Source organism: Carassius carassius, chromosome 26, assembly GCF_963082965.1.
Source record: "Carassius carassius chromosome 26, fCarCar2.1, whole genome shotgun sequence".
In the NCBI taxonomy this organism is placed as follows: Eukaryota; Metazoa; Chordata; class Actinopteri; order Cypriniformes; family Cyprinidae; genus Carassius; species Carassius carassius.
Window position 1 is genome coordinate 15,690,267 of NC_081780.1, and position 12,045 is coordinate 15,702,311.

At 40.6% G+C, this 12,045-nt stretch overlaps 1 protein-coding gene across 1 annotated transcript in view; it reads left to right on the forward strand.

The window, feature by feature from the left end:
* Nucleotides 1–12,045, forward strand: part of LOC132105890 (thyrotropin-releasing hormone-degrading ectoenzyme-like) — a 144,285-nt gene that overhangs the window by 117,116 nt on the left and 15,124 nt on the right. Inside the window, exons 14-15 of the mRNA XM_059511371.1 lie at nt 1,736–1,833; nt 2,033–2,140. Of these exons, the coding sequence (XP_059367354.1) occupies nt 1,736–1,833; nt 2,033–2,140 (206 nt within the window). The remainder of the gene's footprint in view (nt 1–1,735; nt 1,834–2,032; nt 2,141–12,045) is intronic.

The following is a 12,045-nucleotide window of genomic DNA, read 5'->3' on the forward strand; positions in this document are numbered from 1 at the left end:
AATCATGTGACCAGGGGCTGGTTAAACCAGCTAGACGTAAAAAAGCTGGGTATAAGCCCTACGCTGGGCTTTTCAACGTCCCACTTTACGATAGATATTTACATCTGCTGCACCAACTGAAACTACGATCAAGGTGCTACTACGCCTGATGCAGACAATGCATGTCCACGCTGACACAGTCTCCCGCAGTTATATATATAGCTGAGACGATGTTCACGCCTTAATGGCTACAACTAATAATATAGAACTGAAATGCTCAAGACGTAATATAAGTGAAGCCATCGCGCCATGATTTCATTGAGTAAACATTTCCTAACAAGTCCGCATTTTTATATCTGAAGTCTCCCTGCACTCCCATGACAGATTTCATCAAGGTGAAGTAAAATATAATAAATGTAATACAATGCTTCTTTCTAGAGTTATTTTTTTTATATAACTAACTATCAAGTTTATGTATAATGAATGTCTTTCCTGAGTTAATTGTGACTTTACGTGATATACTGTGTTTTGCTGTCTTTCTGTGGCTGAAATAAACACGTTTATAGTTTGCATTTTGGGATAAAATTTACAGAATTTGAAAGCTGATGCAATTATTTCTGATTAAAAGTAACAAAGCACAACACTTATTGTGATTATTGGATGGCAGGCACGCTACAAATAATGAATGGAAATAAAGACGTGAAATATTTCCAAGAATTTACACTGTCCTTCCAAGCAAGATGTCAAACGGTTCAGTTTCTTTTAATAGTCCTAGTTCATATGTAATGTTCTACTGCATAATTACTACATGTTTGACAGAAATATATTTTGTATTCAATGTCGACATTGTGGTAGGCTATAGTCTACACCGAACTTCACGATTGATAACGGTTATCCTGCCCGAAAAGACCATAAACGTTACAGTTCAAGTCTACAGTAAAAAATAGCTAACAGACATGAATCCTAAAAATGAATAATGTCCAAGCAAATCATGACTTTTCACTTTACACCTACCTCTTACTAGGCATAAAATTTAATCTCAGACATAGCACTATGCCGAGATGGTGCAGCGGGTATAAATTCTATGGACAACTTAAATCGCATTTTACATCCAACCTAGTCTTACAACCGGGGGTACGTCCAGCTGGTGCAACCGGCCCCAGGTGTTTCAACCTGTCAGACCAACCCCCTCTGTGTTTGTGTGTGTATGTGCGCTGGCTAGTGTATTTTGTCCCATTCACACACACAACAACACTAATCATCAAACTGAGATTAAGTAATTGGCAAAATAAGAATATTTCACTCAATTGCTGTAGTAACAGCTTGACAAGCTGCAGGCACCTGATCAGCTGTAGGTCCATTACATTATGAAAAACAATGTCTTCTACAAGCCTTTATGTGCTTTTATCCATGTAAGTGTGTGTTAAGAATTGAATTGCGGCATAGCAAGGTCTAATTGTGATCATTCACTCGTCTCAGTAAGAGTCATGCTAAATTAGCCATGACATTACCTGCTGCGACATTTCCCTCAACCGTATGGCGAGTCAAAAAACACACACACGCACACACAAACTGTATACAATACAATATAATAAAAAAATTAAATAAAAAATAAACAAATAAATCCTGGTCTCAACATGGCAACCATGACTCTTTTTCTGCCATTTGTTTTGCACCTTTGGTTTTGCTTGACTATGCGTTTCTTGTTATGTTTTGCTTTAATTATTACTTTGTTTTCTTTCCATTTTTTTTTTAGGACTATGTTTTAAGACAGGTGGAACCGAAGTATCACAAGTTGGGCTGGCCAGCCACTTCCCCTCAGGGCTCCTACATGCAGGCGGCTTATCAGACCGAGTGAGTCTTAAACTTCATATTACTTGAATTATATATTACAGTTCCAAACTTATATGTAGTCTAAGGAAGGTCTAAGTTTGAGCTAGACATTTTCCACCTCAGAGATGGGAGTGACCTCAGTAGACATGATTAAATTTTTCATTTTCCCTTTCCTCCATCTTTAACTTCCTGCTGATGTACTTCCTTCTGTCCTCCTCAGAGAGTTGCAGAGAGAGGTGATGATGCTGGCCTGTAGTTTTGGAAACAAACACTGTCACCGGCAGGCTGTTTCTCTCATTTCAGACTGGATTTCCAGCAACAAGAACAGGTGAGCAAATTTACAGAGTGACACCCACACACTGTACCGTAACAGCTTTTATTCAATCCCAGTGTTTCTCCTCACTGGCTTGACACAAAAACGAACATATCGCAAAGTGCCATAATGATGTTTGAGGTTTCAATTAATTGCTGGCAGTTGAGGCAGTTCCTTTTATCAAATTCGTTAAACTCAGAAATTAGTTTGTCTAAATCATGAATTAAATCAGACAGCTCTATGATTCACTAAATTGGCCCAAAGTAGAGTTAACACTTAACTGAATCAGATTGGACTGCTACTAACAGAATATTTGTTTAATGATGTGTAGTTAAAAATGCTCATTTTTTATTTAAAATTTTTTATACCATTTTAATATACAAGATGTTGCAAAAAATAGTATATTAATGCATTGTTTGGCCTTTTTGGTAATTTTGTGGATTGCTGTATGAATATAATCCTGCAGGAAACCTACATCAACCTCTGATCTTCAACCTAATGCCGCGTTTCCACTGCAGGAACTTTACCCAGGAACTAGGGACTTTGGCCTGGTACTCGGTGTGTTTCCACCGCAGGAACCAGTAACTAAATAAAGTTCTGGATAAAAAAATGCCCCTCAGAAAGTCCCTGCTGGCGAGGTGGTACTTTTTAAAAGTTCCGGAACTTTCAGGGGCGGGACTTGGGCGCTAAACATCCTGATTGGTTGAGTTCACGCAGCATTGGTTGAGTTCAACCCACATTTATTCGAATCATTTTCAAAATATTACTGTTATTGTGTCATGAAATGTAATTTTAAAGGTATTTCAGGCGAGAATATAGTAGTTTAAAACTCAAATCTGTGATTTATTCAAGACAGTACCTATTTAAATATGTGTTTCGCCGATCTCGGAGACGGTCTAAGGTCAGAAGGTCTAGCTTAGGTGAGGCTGCTCTCGGCGGATACATGATCACTGAGCTCCCACTGATTGCGTGGAGCTCAGTGATCATATATCTGCCGAGACCAGCCTCACTTCGGCTAGACCTTCTGATATGTGCCGCTGGTTTTGATGTCTCTTTAGTGGTTAAACATAAAATATAATTTGTTTTGGGTAAATCTAACAGGTTATCATTGGTCTGTATTCAATTTATCTACACTGAAAAAATGGCAATGGGCAGGCTGTTCAATTTGCACAAATGCATTTCATATTTCCTACATGATTATTTTATGTTTCTCATCTAAACATATTTTAGTCTTGTGCCATTCATTTAATGCTGACGAATGTTCAACCTGTTAGAAATAATCATGTTCAAATGATATAAATTAGTTGTGTTTTCTCTGGAAACTCCGCCCCCTGCGAATACGCAAAGGAAAAACAGTTAACTTAACTGCTCCAGTTCGCCATTTTCTCTCTCGCTTTGGATGGTGGAAGCTGCAAGTTATCGTGGAACGCTAAAGCCTGAAGGTAATTAACATTTTGAACTGAAATGCTATTGAGAATCAGTTAGTAGTCAGTTTTGAACGTATTTTCACTGAGGTAAATGTTTTTATGTAAGTTACCTTAACGTTACTGATTTTATGGAAAGGCAAAAGTTAGTGCGAATGTTAAACGGTAACAGTTACCTGTTTAACATTATGACTTTTATTAACATTTTTCAAATTGTGTACATTCCTTAAGGCATATGTATTCGTATGTTATTCTGTGTATGACAACTAATTCTCTTCAGGGAGGGATGGCACCAAATACTTTTGGGTGGTGTAACATTAGGGGATATACGTACAGAACGTTTAGGCCGTCTGGCTGAACTATGTATCTTTTAAACTTGATCACAAAGAAAAAACTTGTTATTCTCTGTTTATTTCGAATTCTCTTTTAAAGAAAGTCATTTCACTCGGCCCCTTAATTGCAACGAATGGAAAAATCCTTTCGGGGAGGGGATGTTACAGAACGTAATCGAATTAAATTGGGAAATACCGAAATCTCATAAAATGCATGCCACACTCAAATTTACTGTCATATTTCAGATCCGCACTAAAAAATCTTATATTGTTTTGTGTTTTATGCCGGAAAATATTGATTTCCGGGTTTGAATTGTTCAATTTAATTGGTTCTTAGTGAACCGGTTGAACCAGTTCACCAAATTGAATTGAATCGTTTGAAACGGTTTGCGTCTCCAGTAAGCATGTATCCCCAAATGATTTAAGCTGTTAACTTTTTTAAGGTGGCTGACACTCACTCTGAGTCAAAATAAAACAATATCCCAGAGTAATTCATTTACTTAAACAGTCCACTGACTGAACTGCCGTAAAGAGAGAACTGAAGATGAACACCGAGCAGAGCCAGATAACGAACGAACACGCCCACTGCTGGAGCGCTTCTCGTTCTCGAGTCAAGAACCGGTTGCATCAGTTGTCTAATCACCAGTACACTGAACTGAGAATCGTTTCTGTCAGACACATCTGATTTTAGAATCGATGAGCTGATGATACTGCGCATGCGTGTAATTTTACAAGAGGACAAAATTAAATGTGTAAACTATCAAGACAAAACTTGTGCAAATGGTAATCTTCCAGGTCTATGGCGGTTAAAATAGCAAGTAATCCACAAATCACATGCGTGCTGGAAGCCTAGTCAGTACGAATCACAGATAGACTAAGATCTATTAAAAACATTAACTACTGTTCACTAATGAAAGCTAATAGTAAGCCTTAATGTTACAATAATAATTTATCACTTTATTTTTTTAAGTTAAGAAGGAAATGTGCTCAATTCTCTAAAATCATTAACTAGCCTACCTCTGAGAAAATGTTATTGCTTTAAAACTAATGCATTATTTTTTTATATTTTACAGATATGAGATTCATCTAGTCAAGTGCAATTTTACTTGCAAATGCTCTATAGAAGTGGTGAGTATTTTTGTCAATATACTGCAAGTATATTTGATTGCTTTTTTCTATTTTCAGTATTCCTCTCTATTAGGGCTGGTTAAAAAATTTTGATTTCTCGATTTTAATAAATTCTCATTTTTATGAACCGATATTGATTCTTAAATACTAGGAATCTATTAGTCATCCTGTTCTCAGTTAACCCTCTGTAGTCTAAGGGTATTTTTGGGGCCTGGAGAAGTTTTGTCATGCCCTGACATTTGTGCTTTTTTCAGTTTCTTATAAATATCTAAATGGGTAAAGTCTAATCTCACTGTAATCAGCACAAACTGGGCTATAATAATATAAGAAATGCATGTATGTACATGATTGTGTTTTTGAGAAAAAAAATATTATGCGTGGTTAGTGAAAAACTAAAAATGTTAAAACACTTGAATAAGGCAAAAAAACACATAAAGAACAATGGTTCCCGGGATTTTTGAGAACTGGAGCTTGTAGCCTAGAATTTTTCTTTCTAAATGATGTGAAAATCATCTTGTTTACTCACTCACAGAGAACAATATATTGATTTAAATTTTCTAAGACACTTTTTGTTGGTAAAAGTCATATGCGAGTAGGCGTCAACTACCATGAATATCATTGTGATTTACACCTGAGAAGACAAAGGCCCGCATAATGAGCTGCATAATGAGCCTCTCAGTCATCTGTGCCACTGAGAGGAAGGAGTTACAAGAAAGAATGCAAGAACAAAATAAATCTATATAATTTTATGTTTGTAGTTTATTTAGAATATATTTAATTATCCCACAACATAATTTAATATCCACTTGGGGGTGCAGTTAAACAGTTTATTAGAAACAATCAAAGCTGACTTTCAAACAAATTGTTTGGCATCCTTACTCCAGTCACACAATCCTTCAGAATCCTTTTAACAATCTTATTTTCTACAAAAAAAAAACATTTATTGTTATTATTATTATTATCATTATTATTAATGTTGAAAAGAGCTGAGAATATTTTTCTGGGTTTTTAGGGGGAATAAATTGAAAGAAAAGCATGTTTTTACATTTGTGACAGTTATCTATTTGTTACATTTATATTATTTACATCAAGCTTTTGAATGGTATAGTATTGTATATTGTTATTGAAACTTCATAATGTTTCACTTGATTACTATACATTTAGTCAGGAATTATAGTTTGGAAAAAGTATTTGGAAAAAGTCTAACTAGTAAAATGTTTACACGTTATGTATAAACTAGTACAAGTATATAAATCAATAAAAAGAGACTTACTCATGTTTATGATCTCTGCTGAATAAAGTGCTTCATTCTTTTTTTCTGAGGAAATCCATTTCTCAAATCCTCAACCACATGACATCTTTTTGGGGTGAATTATGTCTTATTCCTCTCATCGCGAAGCAAACAGTAAAATAAACACTTGAAGAACAGTCTGGCTGCTTTTTCTTCTGTTATGGGCGTATTCAAGCCGCGCGCTTCAGTTTGAATCTGAATAGCGCGTTCAGCGCGGGGGCGTGGTCACATTAGATATAATGAAGGGAGACTTGAAAAACAGACATCGCGTTGTTTTCATATGGATTACTTTATCACAGAATATCTGTTTTCGGCGGCACTTGTTTAGTTTAAAAATAGACATGTCAAGCTTTCTATAGATATCTCCCCCATGTATTTTCGTTGAGTATTCACGGAGTTACAGTTCATTTTAATGACTTGTTTGTAAATGAAGATAAGCGCAGACAAAGGCTGCAGACAGCACACCTTGTTTGTTATCTTTATTTTATAAGTGCACAAAGTTTTGTTGTTATTATGTCTGTATCCAAAAAAAAGTAGACCCTTTACAGATTCGATTGATGTATTGCTCTTATCTGTACGATTAAAACTGAAAGTGTAATTTAAGGTCTTTTCGGGGTTATCAGGAGAAAATGACTCAAAACGCGTATCCGCGTTAATCGACTCGAAATTAATGAATGAATGGAACATTGTAGTGCACATCCCATCCAATAAATCACAATAATCTTTGTGCTTTGTTATTATTGATATGAAACAAAGTCTCAGATTTCAAATTACGTCCGTTTTCTTACGAAATTCAAAAACATAAATACCGTTTTGTTACTGTGGTGTGAGATCACTCAGGCTCAGCTCAACAGAAGCACATGGTCTTCTCTTCCTCAATAATACCAGTTACAGCGCGAAATAAACATGAATGAGCATTAGGGCTGTCAACATTAGGGCTTAGAACACTATAAAAGAATCGTGTAAAAGCAAAACACAGTTAACCTTGAGATTATTAGTAGAACAAAATATATGGATATGAGAACATGTACAACTAAGTAGTGCTGGGCGGTTTGACCAAAAATGTAAATAGCTTTTTTATTTTATTTTTTATTTTTTTATTATACCGATTTTCCAGTTTATGACAGTTTGGGTGTCTAAACAAGCAGCACGTGCTGTCAGTGATTTCAGCCACTAGAGGCTGCTCTCACACTGTATAATGAAAACAGAGCCTTGTCAGCCGCTGCAGCAACAGACCCAACCCGGGAAACTTTCAGCCGCTCCAGCAAAGGACGAAACACGGAAAACTATCGGCAGGGATTTTTACTATCGGTGCTGATTATTCAGCAAAACCGATAAATTGGTCGACCTCTAATCCCGATGCACTGCATCCTCAATTTTCAATTTTACTTCACAAGTGATGTGTGCGCGCGTGTGCATGTGTTCACCTATTCGGGAAGTCGCAGTGACATAGTTACATTCCAGTTAAGGTTTCAAGGGAGTAAAACCTGTTTATGCCATTAGGAAAATAAATTTGGTAAAATAAATGTTTTTAAAATAAATGTTCATTTAAAAGCAGTGCTCATTCATCAGTGTATTATATTACCATTAGAGATGCACACAAAGCTTGCATTTCCAGGTATGTCCCTCTTTGGCTGATTTACTTTCAAGATGGAGGCCCAACATGGCTTCCGGCATTAGAACGATTCACTCGTATGTATTTTAAATGGAAACTCATACACTTACGAGAATACTTAATTAGTTGTTTGAAGTGTATAAAGATTGAGAACATATAAATTTGAATGTAATTTTGAGTGTTTTTGGCTAAAAGAAAATCAACTTTGGTAACTATTACACAGTGTAGCTTTAATTACTCTCGTCTCGACTCCCTCTGCTATTGTATGCTACCACGACAAAGCACGTCAGTACATTATTATTGGTTTTAGTCTATTACTGAACTGATACCAAATCGTCCTTGTCTGCATCGCGTTGCATCGCACAAACAATTAATTTCAACACCCCTATTGCATATGGTCATATATTTTGAGATTATCATTCCACATCGTCACATAGCATGTTTTATTAAGTTGTGAGCCATTATGTTTTATGCAAAAAATACTAATAAAGTTTCAGAAAGCACAGATCCAACAAATCATTCTGTAATTATCCATCTGCCTGTCGTAAGGTTGCTGACCACTGCACAATTGGGTATCTTTGATCTAAACTTGTAGGACTACCATCCACAATCCTAGAACTGAGGTCTAACGGTAATCTGTAATCAGTCATCTGTCTTTCTTGGTCTTGTCTGGTTCTCATTATATACAAGTTCACATTTTTCATGATATCTACATTATTAAATGATTGAAATTGCATGTTTGAATATTCCCAGAGCAGTGCCCAGTGTTCTGTCGAATCTCATTTTGTCTGTGCATTCTGCAGGATGATGACGAAGCCCACATTGGGACCACAGTGGGAATCTACATTCTCAAATTCCGTGACCGATCAGAAAGAAAAATGCATCAACTTGACTTCTCTTATGATTTTAAAATTTAAAACAAATGTCAAGGTATGTTTTTTAATAACTTGATACTGTTCGTTTACTTCTGTAGCACATACATAAAAATGAGTTGTACTCTTAAAAGAAATGCATGAATTTGACTTCTTATGATTTTAAAATTGAAAACAAAAATGTCAAGGTATGCTTTTGACAACTTGATATTGTTCACCTTTTCCTCTACACCTGTTTGACGGTGTATTTGTCTTAATGTTTGTTTTGTTGCAGTTACTGTATGAATGGTTACTGTTCACCTTTTCCATGACATGTTTGACTGTGCCTTGTCTGTCACATTGTCTGGGTTGTGTTCCCTGGGTTTCCACTAGGTGTCCTCCTTTCTCACGGTGTCTGTCACCTTATCACTTCCTGTTCCCTTATTTGGTCACCTTCCTCCTGTTGAGTAATTGATTGTTCCCCACCTGTCTCCCGTTCCCTCATTATCCTTCTGTGTATTTATACCCGGTCTGTCTGAGTCTGTGTTACGGAGTCCTTGTTTAATGTCCTATGATTATTCATATCCGTCAATTCAGTCTTGCCCTTGCCTTGTTTCCTAGTCTTGTTTTGATGTTTGGATATTCTGGTTTTGACCCTGCCTGGACTGTTTACCCCTGTGGATTACCCTTTAATAAATTACCTGCTATTGGTTCTCTCGCTGTGTTTCCTGTAACACCGAACGTGACAGAAGGACTCTGTCATTCTAGGAACCAGCGGTATGCCGTTTTTCTGTTCCCCAGCCAAGATGGCGGAGCGGCGAGCCAAGTATCTTAGGTTGACCGCCCTCCGCCAAGAGGGAAATGAAGTGGGTGCCCTGGCTCAGGTGTTCTGGTCCCTGGCCGAGGGCATGGGCTACAACGATGCAGCCCTCAAAGACTATTTCAATGGCGGGCTGGATGATCCAGTGTCTCAGGAGGAGATGGCGCAGTTAGAGACACTGGAATTCTGGGAATTCGTGCGCTACCTGCAGCATCGGCTTAGGTGGGATGCCCCAGCCACTCTTGTCTCTTCCGGCGGGGTGGTCGTCAGCCCAGCGCCACAGCCCAAGATGGCCGCCAACCTAGCTCCACAGCACAAGGGGGCTACCAGCCAAGTGCCACAGCACAAGATGGCCGCTAACCCAGCGCCAATGCCCAAATTGGCCACCGTTCCAGCGCCACAGCCCAAGATGGCCGCCAGCCCAGCGCCAATGCCCAAATTGGCCACCGGTTCAGCGCCACAGCCCAAGATGGCCGTCAGCCTAGTGCCACAGCACAAGATGGCCATCAGTCCAGCGCCACAGCACAAGATGGCCGCTAACCCAGCGCCAATGCCCAAATTGGCCACCGGTCCAGCGCCACAGTACAAAATGGCCGCCAGTCCAGCACCACAACCCAAGATGGCCGCCAGCCCAGCACCACAGTACAAGATGGCCACCTGTCCAGAGTCATGGCCCAAGATGGCTGCTTGCCCAGCGCCGCTGCACAGGATGAGAGTCACAGCTGACCCTCTGTCGAGTCGAGTCAGGTCCCAGTGAACTCTCCGGAGTCGAGTCAGGTCCCAGTGAACTCTCCGGAGTCGAGTCAGGTCCCAGTGAACTCTCCGGAGTCGAGTCAGGTCCCAGTGAACTCTCCGGAGTCGAGTCAGGTCCCAGTGAACTCTCCGGAGTCGAGTCAGGTCCCAGTGAACTCTCCGGAGTCGAGTCAGGTCCCAGTGAACTCTCCGGAGTCGAGTCAGGTCCCAGTGAACTCTCCGGAGTCGAGTCAGGTTCCAGCCGACCCCCCGGAGTCGAGTCAGGTGTTCGTGGACCCTCCAGAGACTAGGCTGGTCACCATTGACCTTTCCGAGTCAAGTCAAGTCACCGCTGACCCTCCAGAGTCAGGGCTAGTCACCGCTGATCTTCCAGAGTCAGGGCTAGTCACCGCTGATCTCCCAGAGCCAGGGCTAGGTACCATGGACTTTACAGAGACTAGGCTGGTCACCGTTGACCTTTCAGAGTCAAGTCACCGGTGATTTTCAAGGACTGAGTCAAGTCACCTCTGGTCTTCATGAACAAAGGCAGGTCACCTCTGGTCTTCATGAACAAAGGCAAGTCACCATTGATCTTCATGTACAAGTGCAAGTCACCGATGGTCTTTATGAACAAAGGCCAGTCACCGATGGTCTTTATGAACAAAGGCCAGTCACCAAGGATCTTCGAGAACAGAGTCAGGCCAGCACCGATCTTCTGGAGTCCAGTAAGGACATCAGGGGTTTACCAGAGTTTAGTCGTCCCGTTGGTCCGGCCGCCTGGAGGACTCTGGCTTCCGTCCTGACCACACGGTTGTGGTGGTCTTCTGCTCCGTCCTGGGGGGCTTCCGCCCTGACCACACGGTGGTGGTGGCCTTCTGCTCTGCCCTGGGGGGCTTCATTCTTGACCTCACGGTTGTGGTGGTCTGCTGCTCCACCCTGGGGGGCTTCCGCCCTGACCACAAGGACGTGGTTGTCTTCTGTTCTGCCCTGGGGGGCTTTCGCCCTGACTACACGGTTGTGGTGGTCTTTTGCCCCGCCCTGGAGGACTCTGGCCTCGACCCCAAGGATGTGGTGGTCTTCTGCTCCGCCCTGGGGGGCTTCATGTTGTTTTTTTTGCCTTTTGTTTTTGTGTTCACCCCTGTCCCGGTTCCTCTCTGTTAGTCTGGCCCTCCGTACCTCCCCCTGAACCTCCTCCGGTCCTCCTCCCTCCTGGTCTCCCTGTTTTGTGTTTACGTTCTGGTGCCTGTTCCCCATGTTTTTCGTTTCTGGCCCTCCGTCCCTCCCCCTGAGCCTCCACCTGTCCGCCTCCCTCCTGGTCTCTGTTTTGTGTCTGTCGTGGAGCGTCTGGGAGCCGCTCCGTAGAGGGGGGGTACTGTCACAGTGTCTGGGTTGTGTTCCCTGGGTTTCCACTAGGTGTCCTCCTTTCTCACGGTGTCTGTCACCTTATCACTTCCTGTTCCCTTATTTGGTCACCTTCCTCCTGTTGAATAATTAATTGTTCCCCACCTGTCTCCTGTTCCCTCATTATCCTTCTGTGTATTTATACCCTGTCCGTCTGAGTCTGTGTTACGGAGTCCTTGTTTAATGTCCTATGATTATTCATGTCCGTCAATTCAGTCTTGACCTTGCCTTGTTTCCTAGTCTTGTTTTCATGTTTGGATATTCTGATTTTGACCCTGCCTGGACTGTTTACCCCTGTGGATTACCCTTTAATAAATTACTTACCT